Genomic DNA, 19234 nt, shown 5'->3' with positions numbered 1-19234 from the left:
GAGACTTAAAAGAAGGAGGGGATTAAATCCTATTACTATGGATTATTATATGACCTATTACATGACCTATTACATATTGGTCAAAGGAAAATTCCAAGTTCTTCAGTTCCTGACATTGCTAAGAATCAAAACATAAAACTTTCAAACTCACCTTGTGAATTAGGTATGTGTAAAGATTTCCTCCCCTGAGAATCTCTATCTCCGTATATATAGAGAAATATGTCGCATCTTTATAAGAGTCATTCTATATATACAGATTCATATATATACACACACATATACATATGTATGCTACACTGAAGTTAAGTTTTGCTCCTACAGTTATTAGTGGGCCTAAATACAATGGAAATTTTTTTGACTCGTGTCTTGTTTGGAATCATTTTCCCCATCCTGAATTTAAAGAATAAGAGAAATTTGAGACATAAAAGCATTTCAGCTTTTCCACATATTTAAATTAAATTTCCACAACCTTAATTTTGTTTTCCAAAAATGGAAACAAAGTAATATAATTTTTATTACTATCTTTGTTAAGACTTCTTCTTCATATTCTCTCAGTCCAGACCTCTGGCACTGAAAGTACAAGAGTCTTGTGAGGCTGAGGAACATCTGCTCAAGATCAATGTACAATTGCAGTTCTGGGGCAGGTGAGAGCTAAGTGTTTACCCTGGTGTCTTTCTAGGACTTGTCCCATTGAGCATCTAGGGTTTCCATCCCCCTGTGTGCTTCTAGTCCTATGTACCAATATTCCTGCAAGGCTTATGTATTTACAGGATCTTATCAGTCCACATATTCCTCAGAGCCTAGGTCTCACAACTTTGCTCAGGAGAGCAGAGTCCCAGTGAAGCTTCTGAATCAGTGGTGAACCTCAGAGACATACCTCTGTATGGGTTTCCTATTGCTGCTGTAAGAAATTGCCACAAATACGAGTGCCTGGGTGGCTCAGCCAGTTAGGTGGTCAATTCTTGATTTCGGCTCAGGTCATGATCTCAGGATCATGAAATTGAGCCTCACATCAAGCCCCACGTGGGGCTCCATCCTCAGCATGGTTTCTGCTTGTCCCTCTCTTTCCTCCCTCACCCTCAACTCAATTGCTTAGGCGTGTGTGGATGCTCTCTCTCAAATAAATAAATAAATAAATAAATAAATAAATAAATAAATTTTAAAATAGAAATTACTACAAATGTAATGGTTTAAAACCATGCCAATTTATTGCCTTATGACTTTGGAGGCTAGAGGTCCAAAATGAGTCTCACTGTGCTAAAATCAAGGTATTGATAGGGCTGGGCTCTTCCTTTGCTGCCATTTCTCTGTTTTCCTCTTCTGCCTCACTCTTCCACTTGTGAGAACATCTGTAATCACACTGGGCCTACTACCATCATCTAGGAGATTCTCCTTTTCTAAAAGTCAGCTAATCAGCAACTAACTCCATCTACATCCTTGATTCCCCTTTGCCAGTAACCTAACATATTCACAGGCTCTGGGGATTGGGACATAGGCATCTTTGGGAAGCATTATTCTACCTGTCATATCAGCTGACAGGTTTCTCCCCTGATGAACATTCAGAGCCAGCATTAGTCAGTTCTTCCTGGACAGGAATGTTAAACACACTCCTGAGGATCATTAGGAACACTCGAACTACCCAAGCAGGGTTTCTGAATTTCATTCGTAAATCCACCTCTAATTTTATGTCCATCAAGAGAGGGTTTACCAAAAATGTCACCTTGACTGCTCATTCACAAATTGAGGGATCTGAAAGTCAACAGATTTCTTTAGTTGCTCAAAAATATTTGACAAGTCTTTCAGATTAATACATTTTGTTTTAGAAATTGAGGGACACATGGGGGGCTCAACTGTTGAGCATCTGCCTTTGGCTCAGGGCGTGATCCTGGAGTCCTGGGATTGAGTCCCAAGTCAGGCTCCCTGCATAGAGCCTGCTTCTCCCTCTGCCTATGTCTCTGCCTCTCTCTCTCCATGTCTCTCATGAATAAATAAATAAAATCTTTAAAAAAATATTGATAGTTGAGTTGTTGCCAGAGGTGAGGTAAGAGGCATGAGAACATAGAACCTGAGAGTAGAAGTCCAACTCTCTTGCTTATTTTAAATCAGACAAGCATTTCTATTTTACGGGTAATTGAAATTGATGCCGGAGCATGTTGCCATGATAATTTGCACATGTTGCTATAACAACAGACATCTTTTTTACAAAATGGATTTCGTAAAAACAAAGAAAATGAAACAAACAAAAGCATTCACTTGATTAATCAAAATCAACAAAATATCTTGACTACCTACTAACTGTCCCTGCACCAGACCATGGGGATAGACTGATTTTAGAAAGATAGCTAAATTTTTCCTGTTCATATGCAGCTCTGAGCCTGGTAGAGAACATGATGTACTCCTGCATTAAGCATTTTGCTCAAGAGAGGAAAAAGCAATAATCTCCCATAAGACAAGTATGAGTCAAGTCCTTGGAGTGAGTCTAAAAGTCAGACAGAGTGAACAAACAAACAAAAATATTAACTCTAAGGGAACTGAAATATTGATAAACAGAAAAAAGATCAAAAGGCTGGAGGCAGGCATTGGTACAGCAAGTAGAAATGGATCTAAGATGTTTGCATGAAGAGCATTAAATGCCTGATGTTTGTCTTATTACAGTTGTTGTGGACTCAGTTTCCAAAAAGGGGGAGGGATGTGCTCACACATCCAAGCCATTCTCTGACATCAGCTGGGAGTCCTACAATCCAACTCAATTCTGACACTACCTACCTGGAGATAACCTCAGACCCCACAATTTAAGCCCCCCCACATATACACACTTCAGATGCCAATTGCAAGTCCAGGTTGTCACTTGGCCTTCTGACCTACTGACTACAGGTGAGAGGTTCCCATGACCTCTTCTTTGAGTTCAATTGTTTTATTAGAGCAACTCACAGAAGTCAGGGAAGTATTTTACCTACTAGATGACCAGTTTGTTATAAAAGGATATAATTCAGGAACATCCAGATGGAAGAGATGCATAGAGTAAGGTGTAGGGAAAGAGCAGAGTTTCTACACTCTCTCTGGGCAGGCCACTCTCCTTGAATCTGCATGCATTCAGTAACCTGGAAGCTCTCCAAACTGATCCTTTTGAGTTTTGTGTCAGCTTATTACATAGTCATGATTGATTAAGGGCCAGGTTTGTTTCCACCTCTAAGCCCTCTTCCCTCTGTAGAAATCAGAGGGTGAGACTCAAAGTTGTGACTTTTTTTTTAAAGATTTTATTTATAAGAGACAGAGAGAGAGAGAGAGAGAGAGAGAGAGAGGCAGAGACACAGGCAGAGGGAGAAGCAGGCTCCATGCAGGGAGCCTGATGTGGGACTCTATCCCAGGTCTCCAGGATCAGGCCCTGGGCTGAAGGTGGCACTAAACCGCTGATCCCCCCTAAGTTGCAACCTTTCATTCATTGTCTGTTCCCCTGGTAACCAGTCCCCATCCTTAGGCACTTTCCAAAAATCATCTCATTAACATAAACCCAGGTGTAGTGGAAAGGGGCTTGTTATGAATAACAAGATGCCCGGTTCACCTTTCTGCTCTGAAGTGACCTCAGGAACTGTGGAGAAGAAACCAAATATTATAACAAAAAATGATCCCATTGCTCTCATCTCCCAGGAAATTCCAAGGGTTTTGGGACCAGTAAGCCAGGAATTGGAGACAAAGACCAAATACATATGAGAAATAACCAAAATATATTTATATTTCTTATAAATCACAATATCATGGCATGCTAAGTCATTTAATAGGCAAGTCACTCGTAGAGTAAAAGAGGATATATTCAGATACATTTATTCAATGGAAATCTGTATAAACATCACAAAAGCAAAAAAAGTATTATTAAATAAGAAATTTGAAAATTCTATCAATCTAGAAAATATTATAATATTCTATTAAGGGAAAAATAGGATTTCACAGTTTGTCAATTATGAAAAAAATTCACATTAAGAGGGTATGTGGAGAAATTGGAACCCTTGTGCACTGTTGGTAGGGATGTAAAGTGGTACAGGTGTTCTGGAAAACAATACAGAGGTTTCTCAAAAGATTAAAACTAGAACTACCATATGAACCCAGCCCTTCTGGGTATATACCCAAAATAATTGAAAGCAGAGTCTCAAAGAGATCCTTGTACATCCATGTTTATAGCAGCATTATTCACAGTAATTAAAATGTGGAAGAAATCCATGTCCATAGACCAATGAATGGAGAACCAAAATGTGGTACGTGCATACGACTGAATATTGTACAGCCTTAAAAAGGAAGTAGGTTCTACTAGATGCTGCAACATGAGTCATGATGCTAAGTGAAATAAGTCAGTCACAAAAAGACAAAAACTGCATGATTCCACTTAAATGGGGTACTTAGAATAGTCAAAGCCATAAAGACAGAAAATATAATAGTATTTGCCAGGGTCTGGGGGGTGGGGGGAGGAAAGATGGGGGCGTTACTGTTTAATAGACATGGAATTTCAGTTTTATATGATAAAGACTTGTGGGATAGATGGAGGCTATGGCTTCCCAGTGTGAATCTATTTAATACCACTAAACTGTACACTTAAGTATGGAAACATGAAAGAGTTTTATTGTGGTGGGGGGGGGCAGTTTTTTCTTCTCTTTTTCTATTTTTCCAATAATGGAATTATAATGGTTTCTCTCTTCTCCAAAATTGATCTTGTGTTTAAATAGCAACTCTTACTCTCTGTTTTTGGTTATGAAACCAATGCATGTAATAGGGAAATATAGACAAATGCAAAGAAAAAAATATTTCTTTCTAATATCACATCAGCCATAATTAGTTCAATATTGTACTTAATGTTCTTTATTTTTCAAATATGTGTGTACGTACCTTTTAAAGATATATTTATTTATTTGAGAGAGAGAGCATATGCAAGGATGGGAGCTCAAAGAGAAAGGGAGAGAGAGAATCTCAAGCAGACTCCACACTGAGCATGGGCCCTGACTTGGGGCTTGATTCAGGACCCTGAGATCATGACCTGAGCCAAAATCAAGAGTCTGTCACTCAACTGACAGAGCTACCTGGGCAACGCTGTACATACTTTTTTTTTTTTTTTTTAATGTTCAGAACTGATTTCATGATATAGGCCAGAGAAGCTTTCTTGAGACCAGTGGATGAGAAAAGGATAGATCAAGGGCACTGAGTTGCAGGGCAAAACCTTCAATCATTTAATACCAGACTGGAACCCTGAAGACTAGGTGAAGAAGATAAGGGAATAGGTTGGAGTATGCATGTAGAAAGAGACAGAGAAAGACAGAAAAGGAAAATAGGAAAAGCAAATTTCTTTTAAAATGACCACATCAAGAGGAAACAACACAAGGTAAAGCCCTGCCTTTCAAACTGTGTTATGTGAAAAAAAAAAAAAAAAAAAAAAAACACTGTGTTATGTGGACAAGGATTAATCCGAGGTGGGCTTATGAAGTCTGAATGACTTGAAATTTTGAAGATGAAAAAAATAGAACTCATTTTGGAATAGAATATAAAATATTCATTTATCAGATTTTTAAATAACACAACATAAAATGGAAGCTTAGAAAATTTATTTAGAAGTTAACTGTCCTCCCCCACCATCCCCAGTTCCCCAGTTCCCTCCCAACTTCATTTCATCCTATAGAATCTTCTCTTCCCACCCTTTAGAGTTGCTTCAAAGGAACAGTTGAAACACCAGCTAATAGCATATGATGAGGACCAAGAATCAGAAGACTTATATTTGGAAACCAGAACCACCCAGATTATTTCATTTCCATGCCTCGGGTTTAATGCCTTTGTGTTATTTTTCCTCATCAGTATAAAAAAGGTAAGAGTGTGGAACTCAGCAATCGATATTGATGCATCACCGGGAAAAAGCCAAGCAGCTGTTCCAAGAGACGACAGAGACTGATATTTATGACCTCAGTGAATTTCTCACAGTCTAGACGTCTGACCTTCAGTTCGGTAGTCTTGGAAACTTAATTTTCTCTACACTTGGAGGGGGGATTATCTCTCACAGGGGACATTTCACATTAACCAGCACATAAAGCTGAGGCATAAAAGCAGAATCCTAATTTATTAATTTATCATGAATCCAGAATACTTACAATTGTTAAGGAAAATACTGCTACACATGGGAAGTCTGAGTGTCCAAAGTTCAATTTAAAATGTGAATCCTAAATGTCACACTACCTAGCAAAATCTAAAGCCTGCAGTCTCTCTCAGCAAGATCTTAGTAAGAAGCCAAATTAGAAGGAAAATTGGTGGATTGGATCAAATTGTTGAACAGAATTGGCTTTACTCCAGTTTTGGATTTTATTTGTCAGCAAATACAAAAAAATTTCAATTAGGGCTACATATGGAGTTACCTCCTTATTTTGGCAAGTAAAGGCATTAAAAATATAGCACTAGAACTACCATCTTTTAAAAAGGGAGGAGAGACATATAATTTCAGAAGGAAAAAAATGTATTCCTTCCAAAGAAAGGAAATGCTAATGTTAAAATCTCATTTTTGCCATTGACTGGTGGAAATTTTATTGTACTTTCATGCTATTCCCTAGGCCAGAGTTAGTAAATCACCAAACTAGATATTTTAAATAGGTATTGCATTCATCTCTCTGTATTAGTAATGTTCCAATGGGCTGGTAACACTTAGAATCAGTTGACTACAACTTCTTTTATCCCTTTCTACAAGAGGGTTGGCTTGACTCTGAGACCAGAATATTTGGAATTCATCAGTTCATTTGTTTAGTTTTTTTTTTTTTTTTTTTTTTTTTTTTTACCTCTCAGGTTTATCTTAGCTGTATTTGTCTTAAATATATATATTTTTAATGGTTCTGAGTTCCTACCCAGCTTCTACACACTGCCCAGGTGCTGGGGGCTGAATGTTTGTGTGTCTCCAAAATTCATATGCTGAAATCCTAATTCCTAATGTGATGGTATTAGATCTTGATGCTAGAGCCCTCATGAATACAATTAGTGCTGTTATAAAAGAGAACTCAGAGAACTCCCTTGTCCTTTTCACCATGTGAGGACACAGTGAGACTATGGCCACCTATGAATCAGGAGGCAGGCTCTCACCAGATGCTGAATCTGCTGGCACTCATGCATCCTTCAGAACTGTGAGAAATAGTGCTTATTGTTTAAGCCACCTTGTCCATGGATTTTTGTTGTTGTTGTTGGTGGTATAGCAGCCCACGTGAACTAAGATACTAATTAACACATTGTATTTTGGATAAACACGGTTATTCAGATTATACTCAAGTCCAGATGGACCAAAATACATTGTTTCTTAAAGTTCATTTTTTCTGATATACATTTTGATTATGAAATATTAGCTTCAGAGAGTGACCTATTTACCTTCCTCAATTATTTGTGAATATTTTTCTTTGGCATCTGGTTTTAAAAGCAAATAACAATATCTACTTTATACTTTACCAACCTCACAGGTTTATTTTGAGAATAAAATAAAATAGTTTGTATATAATAACTTTGCAAACCACAAATGACTGTGCAACTATTTGGGTTTATTATCATCACTTGTAATAAGCGCCAGAGATGCCAGTGATGGGCATCTTTTTTATTTAAATTAAATTTAAATTACTGGATCAAGTCTGATATTCTTCTTCAACAGACCAACTTGTATCCATTCTATGTATCATTCAGGTTCTACCTCTTACATTATCCTGGCTCATATGACCCTGTTGAAGCATCATCATTTTCTACATTGACTAATCTTATGCCAATGGCCAGAGAATGATCTACCAATTATAGGAAAGGGAGACATGGGGAGAATCACCAACATATGAGGAGAAAAGGATCTTAAACAGGTGGTCCTACAAGGAACAGAGACTGGTTTCTACCACAAATGTTGGAGAGGATGTGGAGAAAGGGGAACCCTCCAGCACAGTTGGTGGGAATGTGAACCGGTGCAGCCACTCTGGAAAACTGTGTGGAGGTTCCTCAAAGAGTTAAAAATAGATCTGCCCTACGACCCAGCAATTGCACTGCTGGGGATTTACCCCAAAGATACAGATGCAGTGAAACACCGGGACACCTGCACCCCGATGTTTCTAGCAGCAATGTCCACAATAGCCAAACTGTGGAAGGAGCCTCGGTGTCCATCAAAAGATGAATGGATAAAGAAGGTGTGCTCTATGTATACAATGGAATATTCCTCAGCCATTAGAAACGACAAATACCCACCATTTGCTTCGACGTGGATGGACCTGGAGGGTATTGTGCTGAGTGAAATAAGTCAATCGGAGAAGGACAAACATTATATGGTCTCATTCATTTGGGGAATATAAAAAATAGTGAAAGGGAATAAAGGGGAAAGGAGAAAAAATGAGTGGGAAATATCAGAAAGGGAAACAGAACATGAGAGACTCCTAACTCTGGGAAACAAACTAGGGGTGGTCGAAGGGGAGGTGGGTGGGGGTGAGGGTGACTGGGTGATGGGCACTGAGGGGGGCACTTGATGGGATGGGCACTGGGTGTTATTCTATATGTTGGCAAATTGAACACCAATAAAAAATAAATTTATAAAAAAAGTTAAATCACAAAAAAATAAAATAAAATAATAAAATATCTTAAAAAAGAAAAAAAAGAGACTGGTTTCTAGTTTTGGTGCCACCATTTCCAGAGCTTTCTACACGTATACTTGAGGAATCCGAACAAGAATTGGGAAAAAAAAGGCAAGAGAACTCTCATGAACTCCACCTGTAGCCCTTGATAATTTGTCACTCAAGTTATAAATGTATGTATGTTTAAATGCATATACCTATAAAGGTATGTGTGTGTGTGTTTCTGTTTTTCTGGATTTGTATGTTTCTATAGGACTAAGATAAATTATTTTATATTTTACTCATTGAGCTTGAATTGACTTGAAATCATTAGACTCCATAAATGACTGGAAAACCATTTAACAGGTCATGAGAGTAAGCATTCCTCTAATCCTGCCTATATCGCTACTTGTTTGGTGTTAGGATATCTCGATCTCTCTGGTTCTCAATTTCCCTGCCCATCAATGTGTCTAAAATAATTATCATGTCCATTAACCTTGTACATTATAAATCAAGACATTCTACACAAATATAAGACACACTAAATCTTCTAGGTTTTAATCTTTTTCCTTTTTTCCATGTTACTCCTCACCCTCTGCCTTTTCTTTTTTCAATTACAGAGCTTAAATCTTTCCCTTAGTGATCTGTTCTTCCCAGGTAAAAGCTCAAATAAGGACAAGTTTTAGGAATTGTGTCAACTTCAATGTAATCATTTTTATTGAAAATCTATAATCTTCCCTTGAATAATAAATTTTAAATTATATTTTATATAATAGAATAGGTGTTCATATAATAAATTCAATAGATATATAGTTTAGTTAATGTTTTATATGATAAGGATTTGGACTCACAACTCCCTCTCTCTAGGTCTCAAATTTCTCATTTGAAAGTGAGTAAAGATTAGTAGATGTTCTTAAAAATCTTTAAGATTCTCTGGCAGAAAAATATAGCTGATATTGCTTAATTGTTTAATATGTTCCAGGCACTCTGATAAGTGATTTAAATATTTCATCATGTGATCTTCACAATAATCCTATAAGGGAGGTAGAGTTACTATCCTCATTTCCTCTGTAAAAGAACAGGACTTGAAACTTGCTATTTTTCTTTAAAAAATTTATAATTCATCCAGAGATTCTGTCCATGAGCTCAAGGGGAAATGGGCAATGGCTGAGTCACAACTAAGCATCACAGAGAGCACAGTAGTTTTAATCTAGCTAGCTTGATAAGCATTAGCTCCTGCCGTCCCTCACCTGGTCCAGGTGTGTTGACTTGTGTTAGAGGAAGAATGCGAGGTTGACCTGGTCTATTTTCTGCAGTTCCCTGCCCATACTATTGTCCTCCTTGGAGTCAGGAAGACTGTGGCTCAATGAACCTCTGATGGAATCTACCACAAGTATCATAGCTCCTTGGAGAGTACAAATATCACCTGGGAGAGTACAAAGTCTCAAGATTTTCTGATATGATTCATGGAGAAAACCTTCTGACCACTCTCACTACCTGATTCAGTCTTGTTTCTGTGTGTTTCAAGTCATAGGAAAATGATGTCTTCAGAAGTCACAGACACCTAGGGGCAGACTGTTCAAAGCAACCTATGTCTCCAGCCTTGGTCCAAGTCATCATACAACCTAGGAGTCTAGGTTATAGACTAGAAAGGAATCTAGGCCTAGTTTCACCAATCACTATTACACTGTTACACTATATGGTAACACCTCAATTCTGGATTTTCACACAGTACAGTGACTAAGGCAGGAATGAGGCCCAAGCCAAGATCAATTACATATATCATTGCTACCTGGCATATCATGTAAACCAGGGAATGAGAATAAGGAATACTCCTGGGACAGAGGAGTAATATGGGTTAGGGTAACTCAACAGAGCTATAGTTAGAATATAAAATGTAGAGCATACATACTAAGCTGAAGAAATCACTCCCTTTGCTCTGCTCAAGTTTCTACAATCAAATTAACTGCATTCTTCATCTGTTGGAATATTGGTCTTCAATATTTAATAAATTCCTTAAAAGTTAGAATACATTATCACTCTATAAATGAACTCATCACCTGGGCTCTCTCTTAGTGGTCTGCAGGATATAAGCAAAGGTAGAAATAACAAAGGTAGAGTCCAGTGTGATACTCTTGATAGACTTAGGAGAACTTGACACAAATTCTGCAACATGGGAGACTGGTCTAGTTTCAGTCTTCTGCATGTGACTGTCCAATTTTCCCAGCACCATTTATTGTAGAAACTGTCTCTTTTTCCATTGGATATTCTTTCCAAAGATACAGAGGTAGTGAAACGAAGGGACATCTGCACCCCCATGTTCATAGCAGCAATGTCCACAATAGCCAAACTGGAAGGAGCCAAGATATTTTTTGACAGATAAATGGATAAAGAAGATTTATATTTACACATATAAATTCCACCATGGAATTATTACTGAACCATCAGAAAGGATGAATACCTACCACTTACAATGACATGAACTGAACTAGAGGGTATTATGCTGAGCGAAATGAGTTGGAGAAAGAAAATTATCCTGTGGTTTCACTCATATGCAGAATATAAGAAATAGTGCAAGGAACCATAAGGGAAGGGGGGTGGAGAACTGAGTGGGGAAAAATCAAAGAGGTAGACAAACTATGAAAGACTTTTAACTCTGGGAAACACACTGAGGGTTGCTGAAGGGGAGGGAAGTAAGGAGATGGGGTAAGTGGGTGACGGGTATTGAGGAGGGCACATGATGTGATAAGCACTGGGTGTGATACACAATTGATGAATTATTGAAAATCACATCTGAAACTAATGATGCACTATATGTTGGAAAATTGAATTTAAATTTAAAAAATTCTGCCACATGGGAAAGGTACTATAATACCTCAAACCCAGCTTCAAAAAATAAGCTTATACAAATAATTCATCTAAGCAAATCCTTCTTTCTACAGTACAATACCTTTCACAGCTCTCTACCAGTTCTTCTCTTTACCTTTACCTTAAGAGCTCAAACCATTTGGGGGCATTACTGAGGGAGAGTGGTGTGTTTAAGGAGTCACATCTGGTGATCTTCCCATTCTTTGGGGGCTCTTGACCTATTTAGCATACATCAACCAGCATCAATCCATAAAAGTTTTCCTCAGTATTTAGCATCTAAACATCATAAATAAGGGAAGCAACAAAATGTCCTCAGTACGAGCTAGAAAATATGGCCAAAATAGGTAACACTATTATTTAATCTTACTGTAATGATAAAAGATGACTGAAATGCAATTAAGAACCAGAGGGAATATAGAGCTCACTAAACATAGGTGGGAAATATAAAATTTCAGAGCACTAAAAGGTCATCCTGAAGGTTAAAAGAAAAGAGACTCAAGAAATATAGGAATATTTGAAATACTCACTAACTATAGGGATCTTCTTCTTATATTTGTCCTTTTTTTTAAAGATTTTGTTTATTCATGAGAGACACAGAGAGAGAGAGGTTTGTCCTTTTTTTTTAAGATTTTATTTACTCATGAGAGACACAGAGAGAGAGGGAGAAGCAGAGACATAGGTAGAAAGAGAAGCAGGCTCCATTCTGGGGCCTAATGTGGGACTCAATCCCAGGACTCCAGATCATGCCCTGGGTTGAAGGCAGATGCTTAACCACTGAGCCACCCAGGCATCCCCATTTGTCCTTTACATAACTCAATTCAGCTCTAATTGATTACCTTCTTTTAAAGTCACTTCATTAGATGGGATTATTGGGGGAAATGATTAAGTAGTGGAATATGGACCAAACCTCCCAAATAGCTAATCTAGGAGAAAGAAAATCTCTGACGAGAGAATTGGAAGCAAACCATCATAATGTCACAGAATCTAAAAGCAAAGAGAACATTGGGAGTAGCCTTCATATCTGTTTATTTGGATGTTGCTAGAAAGAATAATTTTGATTGAGTAGAAAATGGTGATGGATAAGTAGATCTGGAGATTGCAGACCCATGACTGGAAAAGTTTGGAAGTAGAAAGATCAGTGGTAATGATCAGTGGGTCTGTGAGCAGATAACTTGGAGTTTCTCATACCCTTCTTGGTCATAAGCCTCGTGAGCCTAAATGTCAACCACATCCTACTGACTATGAGATGTTCCACTTAATAATGCAAAACATATCCTTATCTGATCCTTTGTGATGGAAGTCGTTTTGATTTGGGAGCTTATTTTCAGAGAGGCACTCAGTTTTACTGTGTCTTATCCCTCAACCTCTAGTCACAAAGACCAACTCATGTGGATGAGCATGCATAGATACTGAAACACGATTTGCTTAAGTTTGGAAAGTTAAGAACCTGTAATACATATAACTCTATATAATAATATAAAAAAACAGAACATTATTCGCTCACATTTGAGAAAAATCTAAGTGGTTATACTTGACAGAATGTAGGACAGAGGAACTAGAAGGCTTTGATCCAGTCCTACTTAGACCATGAAGTTGTTGCATGAGCTCAGATGAGGGAGGACAAAGGGTCCTGGGGAGACGAGTCCCTGAGTGGGACAACCTACATCTGATAATGCAAAGATTAGTGAGTGTTAAGTGTTAAATGACTCACATCAGAGTGTAAAGAGAGCAGAGTTCTCTCTGTTAATGAAGTGGCCTGCCCGCGATATGCCTGGCACTGGCTGGACTGGCAAATATTCTTGGCAGACTTAGGTCATACCAAGCCTCCACACTTTGATTGGGCCTCAGTGTCCACATGATTTATTTTACAAGTCAGAACACTATTGAGAGCATAGGTATCATTAACAATCATGCACAAATTCCCCTGGTAAACATGAACATAGGCATTCCTACATAGATGTGAAATCCAATAACTTGCTTAATCTCCTTTTCATCATCCCCTTTTGTCTCCTAGTGTCCTCTCTCCTCACTTCCATTCAGGCTTCCAATTATTTTACCAATTTAATTTTCCCAGAAAATGGTGTACACATCACACATCCCTGCTTCCATGAAATGTCCCCTTCTTTCTTACCCTATGTACTTTCCGACCCTCTGTCTGACATTTATTCATCCTCCCACATCATTCATCCTTCAAAGCCTGGCTCACAGGCCACCTTTTATGCAAAGCCTTCCCAAAGACTGTTAAGTAGAAATAGTTACCCACTCCTCCAAGCTTTTATAGTTTCTCTGTGTTTATGTTGCTCATGTCATTAAATTATTTTTTTTAATTTTTTATTCATTTATGATAGTCACAGAGAGAGAGAGAGAGAGAGAGGCAGAGACATAGGCAGAGGGAGAAGCAGGCTCCATGCACCGGGAGCCCAACGTGGGACTCGACCCGGGTCTCCAGGATCGTGCCCTGGGCCAAAGGCAGGCGCTAAACCTCTGCGCCACCCAGGGATCCCTGTCATTAAATTATTAAAATAAAGGCCACTGGAGTCAGATTGTAGGACTTTTAATTCTCATTTTGTGACTTACCAGTTGGGAAAATTACTTAGTGTCTCATGTATAAAATGCAGTATTACTACTACTACTTAATACGATTATGGTGAGGGTCAAATGAGTTAATATATGTAAAGTGCCTATGAAAATACCTAGCATGTAGTAAGAAGTGTTTTCTGTTGGCACATCACATTTTATCATGGACAATTCTATTCTGATTCTAACATGAAATGGTAGGTTCCTTCAGGGCAGAGACCTTTTTCATCTTTACAGACTTAGCATGAGAATAGCATCTGCTGCAAAACTGATGTTTAATAAATATTCACTGAATTACTTCTCCAAGGTGTCTTGCTGGAAAAGAAATTTGAGGGCATATGGCTGAACTTTAGCCAAATTGAAACCTAGAGACCTGTATCCATGAATTTTCTTACTTGCCTTTTTGTTTCTCTTTCCCCTCAACCGTGGACATCAACTCATTTCTGTTACTTCCAGGGGAATTTGCTTTTGAAAAGGGAATATAGAATTTGGGAAGAAAATTATTTTTTAATTTATTTTTTATTAGTTTCGGAAGTAGGAGTTAGTGATGCATCAGTTTCATAGAACACCTGGTGCTCATTTACATCAAAGGCCCTCCTTAATGCCCATCACCCAATTCATTTTTTAATGGTAAATTCCTGGCATGAAAAACATAAAATACTTTGGAGCAGGCGCTCTGATCAACATGATTTAGAGGACAGCTTTATGGAGACTTTAAAGGTGGCTTGATGTACACAGTTTGTGCCCCCTCCCCTTGTTATAGTAGTAAGAATATTGATGGGTTCACAGGATCTGAAACCTCTTTAAGGAGCATGACTAGGCTATATTTTATTGTTTCCATCATAGACTGTGAGGCCTCAGGCCTCCCACCATCTCCTAACTGGGGGTTCAGAGAAGAAATTCTTGAATAAGCTAAATAAATTTATCTTGTAAATATTTTATTAACATGAATTTTAATATTCCTGAAGCAAAACTTGTTTTTAATTTAAAAGCTTTCAGATTGCTTAAGCGTATTGTGAGAGGGAATGGAGAAAATCTCTGGGCATTGCTAGGTCCCATTCTTCTTTATTAAATAATTATTGAATAAAGTGAACAGCTCAGCTGAAAGGAGAGCCAAAGTGGTGGTTGCTACAGAAAACTTTATTTCTAATTAAGAAATACAGAGGAAGGAGAGGTCAAAGCATAGAGTGTCACTCTCAAGCAAACTGAAACAAGGAACACAAAGGAAGTCTTCTGTTGTGATTGTGAACAACCTCAAACAGATTTGTACAGGAAACCTAGTTTAAGAGAATGTTGCAGGAAATATGTTCCTTAGATGTTTTAACCCTAGTAACACCAAGCTACTAATTAATGATTCATTAATAAGAAACTTTTAAAATCCCAAAGGCTTCTACTGTTGAAAATGGGATCAAAATTAATTGGCACAAGCTGTGAGTAAAATCAGTCAGTTAACATAGTAATCGAAAGCAAAAGAGATGTGATAATGGATTAGTATTCCTTTAAAAATGGATGTGGCATTTGTCTTCACTTTTTCATTTTGTATTAAAATAGAGGAAGAGGAGAAAATTCAGTCCCATTGTTATCATTTCTCTAGGGCCTTGAGTAAATTTGAAGCCACCATGGGGTTTCTTGGGTCTTTTAGGGGATGTTCCTTTCCCCAGTAATACCTTTGGGGATGTTTCTGAGATTCCTCAGAAGGTGAATTCATCAGGCTCAATGCAAAGCAATATTGTTGTTCGAAAGGAGGGTTGTGAGCTGCTAGGCCAAAGGGCCATGGCCCAGATCCAGTGAAAAATCAATACTAGGAAATTAATATCCATTTCTTTTCATGGTTAGGGAAAATTTCCCCAAAAGAGGATTGAGGTCACAGATGATAGAAGGAGGCATCAGGTGGATGTTCGGAGACTTAGCTTTCTCTTCAGCTCTTGCTTCTCTTATAACTTCAATCATCTTCTCTTTGCAAGTTTGCCCAGATGATACAATCAAAGATTCCAGTTCCTTCATTTATAGTCCCTGCACTCCTTCTATTCCAGAAAAAAGTTGTGGAGAATGATGTGGAACTTCGAATTGCTCACTTTTCTGTTGCTGTGTCCCAAGTAGTCCCTAATTGGCATATGCCAACATGTCTCACTATGGGGCCAGAGATCTTCGCTCATCTACCACCTATGTCCTAGTGCTAAACCAGCACTGCCTATCTTGGTTACCATTTCTTTTATAGGAATAAGACAAAAAATGTCCTTTTCTGGGATATCCTATCTTTGTGGGTTGGCATTAACAAAGGTAAGTGCTCCTACTTAGTACTTTATCTGTTCTTACCTGGAAGACTCTCAAGCATTTGAAAAACAGTTTCTTAATATTTTAAGAGCAAAATGCCGTTGTTTCATAACCTTGCCTCATCACATTCCAGCTGTGAGATCTTGAGTGAGGAACTTATTTTTTTTTCTCTAAGCCTTAGGAATTCATCAATACAATGGGAATAATAACACAAATGTTGCCAGATCATTTTGAGGATTAAATGAGATAATTTTTTGTATGACATTTGGCATAATACCTGACAATAAGTAAGAACTCTATAAATAATAATCTTCACAATACTGGCCCAAAGACAAAAATTTGAAGAACAAATGGGTCAAGAGGTTATTTAAAACAATTATATACTTGATATTTCCAAGGATTCAGAAAGTTCTAGAAGGAATCTTTGCTATTAGGAGCTGAACTTGTATAATATCCCAGTGAATCAAGACATTTTCAAGTTGGAATTTTAATAGTACAGTGCTTAGGTCAGAGGTGCAAAGTGTAAAATGATGTATATTCTAGGCAGTTAACATGATGGACCCAGCAAAATCAAATCTAAACTCTTATCTTCAGATCTAATCAGTGTCTTACACAGAGCTTCCATGTAGACACTTGTGAGCCAAAGTAGATCTTTGATGCATATCAAATAATGAAGAGATCACATAAGACCAAGTATAATAATACATATTTCATTTGTAATTATCTTTATTGGAAGAGCAGAATTGTTTGGGAGGTGATGGCATGAACCTTGGAGCTCTACCAAATGTAGCAAGTCCATGTGAGTGTTGAAGAGGAAAGTAAAGGTTCAGGTGCTAAAGAAGCAGCAACACCTTTAAAGTTACGGGTAGAAGAAAACAACACACATCTTGTTTGTCGTCCTGGAAGATGCCATGGAAATTGCATACTCCGGAGGCTATAACGCTTTTTCCAATGAAATTTTGTGCTTAAATCTAATACACAGAGCAGGAATAAGGGAAGTCCTCACTATTCATAACTTGGAAGCCTTAGAATAAATTCACTGGAGTCCTTGGGCTCTTTGAGTCTTTCTTAGAAAACCGCTGGTTTAGTCTAACAACCTGACCTGATAAAACCAATTGCTTTTTCACACTCAGAATCACACTATGAGCTAGTAGTGAAATGGACACCTCTACTTTAGGACATTAGTCACAAAATTTTCACTTTCCTTACACAGTTGGGAGGTAATCATATTTGCCTAAGGACCTACGAGCAGAGAAAACAGGCATGAGGAAAATCATGGGATGGAGAGGAAAATATCTTTGCTGATAAATTCTAAGTTATTCCTTTTTTGTACAGTTGAGGATAAAGAGAAAACATTTGATTTTGCTTCTGACATTCAGTCTGTTAATATAGAAAGAGAGAAGATCTTATCATACTCTCAATCAGTTATTTACAATCGTTTTTTTCTGTGGATTGCCTTCCTTATAACTTGGTCTGACACATAGTTTAGAGGGACATGAGCTGAAAAATGTAGACAAATGCTGCAGGAGCAAGATCATCTTTCTTCCTTTTAGTGGCAGGAGGTTCTCCACAGAAGAAAAACAAAACAACAGCAACCCAGACTGTTATCTTGAAGCTAGGAGAGTGTACTTCGGTAAACCAAAAAAATAAAATAGACAAAAAAATGAAGTATGATAGAGTCAGCCATGCTCTTCATTGTGTGCTGAAAAGTTACACATGAGGATTCCAGAAGGGTATTTTGCATGTTGGGCCAGAAAGAAATTCCATGTTGTATACCTATCCATCCACTCTTACTGGCTCTCAGGAATGTGGCTTGTCCTGTGCAAAATTATTTTTAGGGCTGTTTTCACTTCCTTATTCCTCAAGGTATAGATCAAAGGATTCAGCATTGGTCCTACGAGGTTCATCAGAATTTGCACCACAGTTCCCAGCATGGGGTTAGGCGTGGGCTGCAAGTAGACGGTGATGATGGGTCCATAGGCACAAAGGATGGCAATGAGGTGGGCACTACAAGTGGAGAAGGCCCGGCGGCGGCCTTCGGTTGAATGAATATGCAAGATAGAGATGGTGATTCGAGTGTAGGATAAAATGATTAGGAGAAAGCAGAGGAGAGACACCAGGCCAACGTTGGTGAAACTCACCCTCTGGGCTAAGGATGTATCAGCACAGGCCAGTGGCAAAAGTGCCGGAATGTCACAAAAGAAGTGATCCACTTCATTGGGACCACAGTATGGCAAAGTGAAGGTGAGGAAAGTCAAGATACTGGAATGGATACACCCTAACAGCCATGTGCCTGCAGCCAGGGCCCCACAGATTCTAGGACTCATGATGACTGTGTACCGCAGAGGGTAACAGATAGCAGTGAAGCGGTCATAGGCCATCACGGTATACAAGAAGCATTCAATGCTGCCAAGGAAATGGAAGAAGAAGAGCTGGGAGACACAACTCTTATAGGAAATGAGTGGGCTCAGTCCCATGAGGTACAACAGCATTTTAGGACAGGTCACAGAAGAGAAACTCATGTCAAACACAGACAAGTTCCCCAGAAAAAAATACATGGGTGTGTGAAGGCGAGTGGAAGAAAGAATAGCCATGAGGATGGACACATTTCCTAGCAGGGTGCAGGCATAGAAGGGTAAGAACAAGACAAAAAGCATAGTCTCCAGCCCCTTTGTGTGTGGAATCCCCAGCAGGATGAATTCAGTCACCACCGAGCAGTTCTTCTCCATGAGAAAGTGTCCTAGGGGAGGAAAAGGAAGCAGAGGACATGGACAGATGCCCTGGCTTGATGGCAGTGAACATACTGGGCAAATGAAATATGCCATTGAAAGGATAGCATTCTGGTTCAAAGTTAAGGAAAAGTTGCTTATGACCCATATTACAGGGCATTTTAACTGGAATGTAGTTGTCATAGAAAATTTAATAGTTTTGTGCCA

General features: G+C 38.4%; 1 protein-coding gene and 1 long non-coding RNA gene across 2 annotated transcripts; one reads left to right on the top strand and one right to left on the bottom strand.

Moving 5' to 3' along the window:
• Nucleotides 1–554: 554 nt before the first annotated feature.
• LOC140625426 (uncharacterized) lies at nt 555–8521 on the top strand. Its single transcript, XR_012024764.1, has 3 exons — nt 555–644; nt 5683–5842; nt 7681–8521. It is a non-coding gene; the product is annotated as an uncharacterized lncRNA (long non-coding RNA).
• Nucleotides 8522–17713: 9192 nt separating this feature from the next.
• OR10D3 (olfactory receptor family 10 subfamily D member 3) lies at nt 17714–19027 on the bottom strand. Its single transcript, XM_072812698.1, has one exon. The coding sequence runs from the start codon at nt 19025–19027 to the stop codon at nt 18089–18091; it is 939 nt and encodes a 312-aa protein (XP_072668799.1). The 3' UTR covers nt 17714–18088.
• Nucleotides 19028–19234: the final 207 nt, after the last annotated feature.

The sequence above is a fragment of the Canis lupus genome, chromosome 3, assembly GCF_048164855.1.
Source record: "Canis lupus baileyi chromosome 3, mCanLup2.hap1, whole genome shotgun sequence".
NCBI classification, from domain to species: domain Eukaryota; kingdom Metazoa; phylum Chordata; class Mammalia; order Carnivora; family Canidae; genus Canis; species Canis lupus.
Note: the sequence above shows the minus strand (reverse complement) of the source record. Positions and strands in the feature narration are given on the sequence as shown.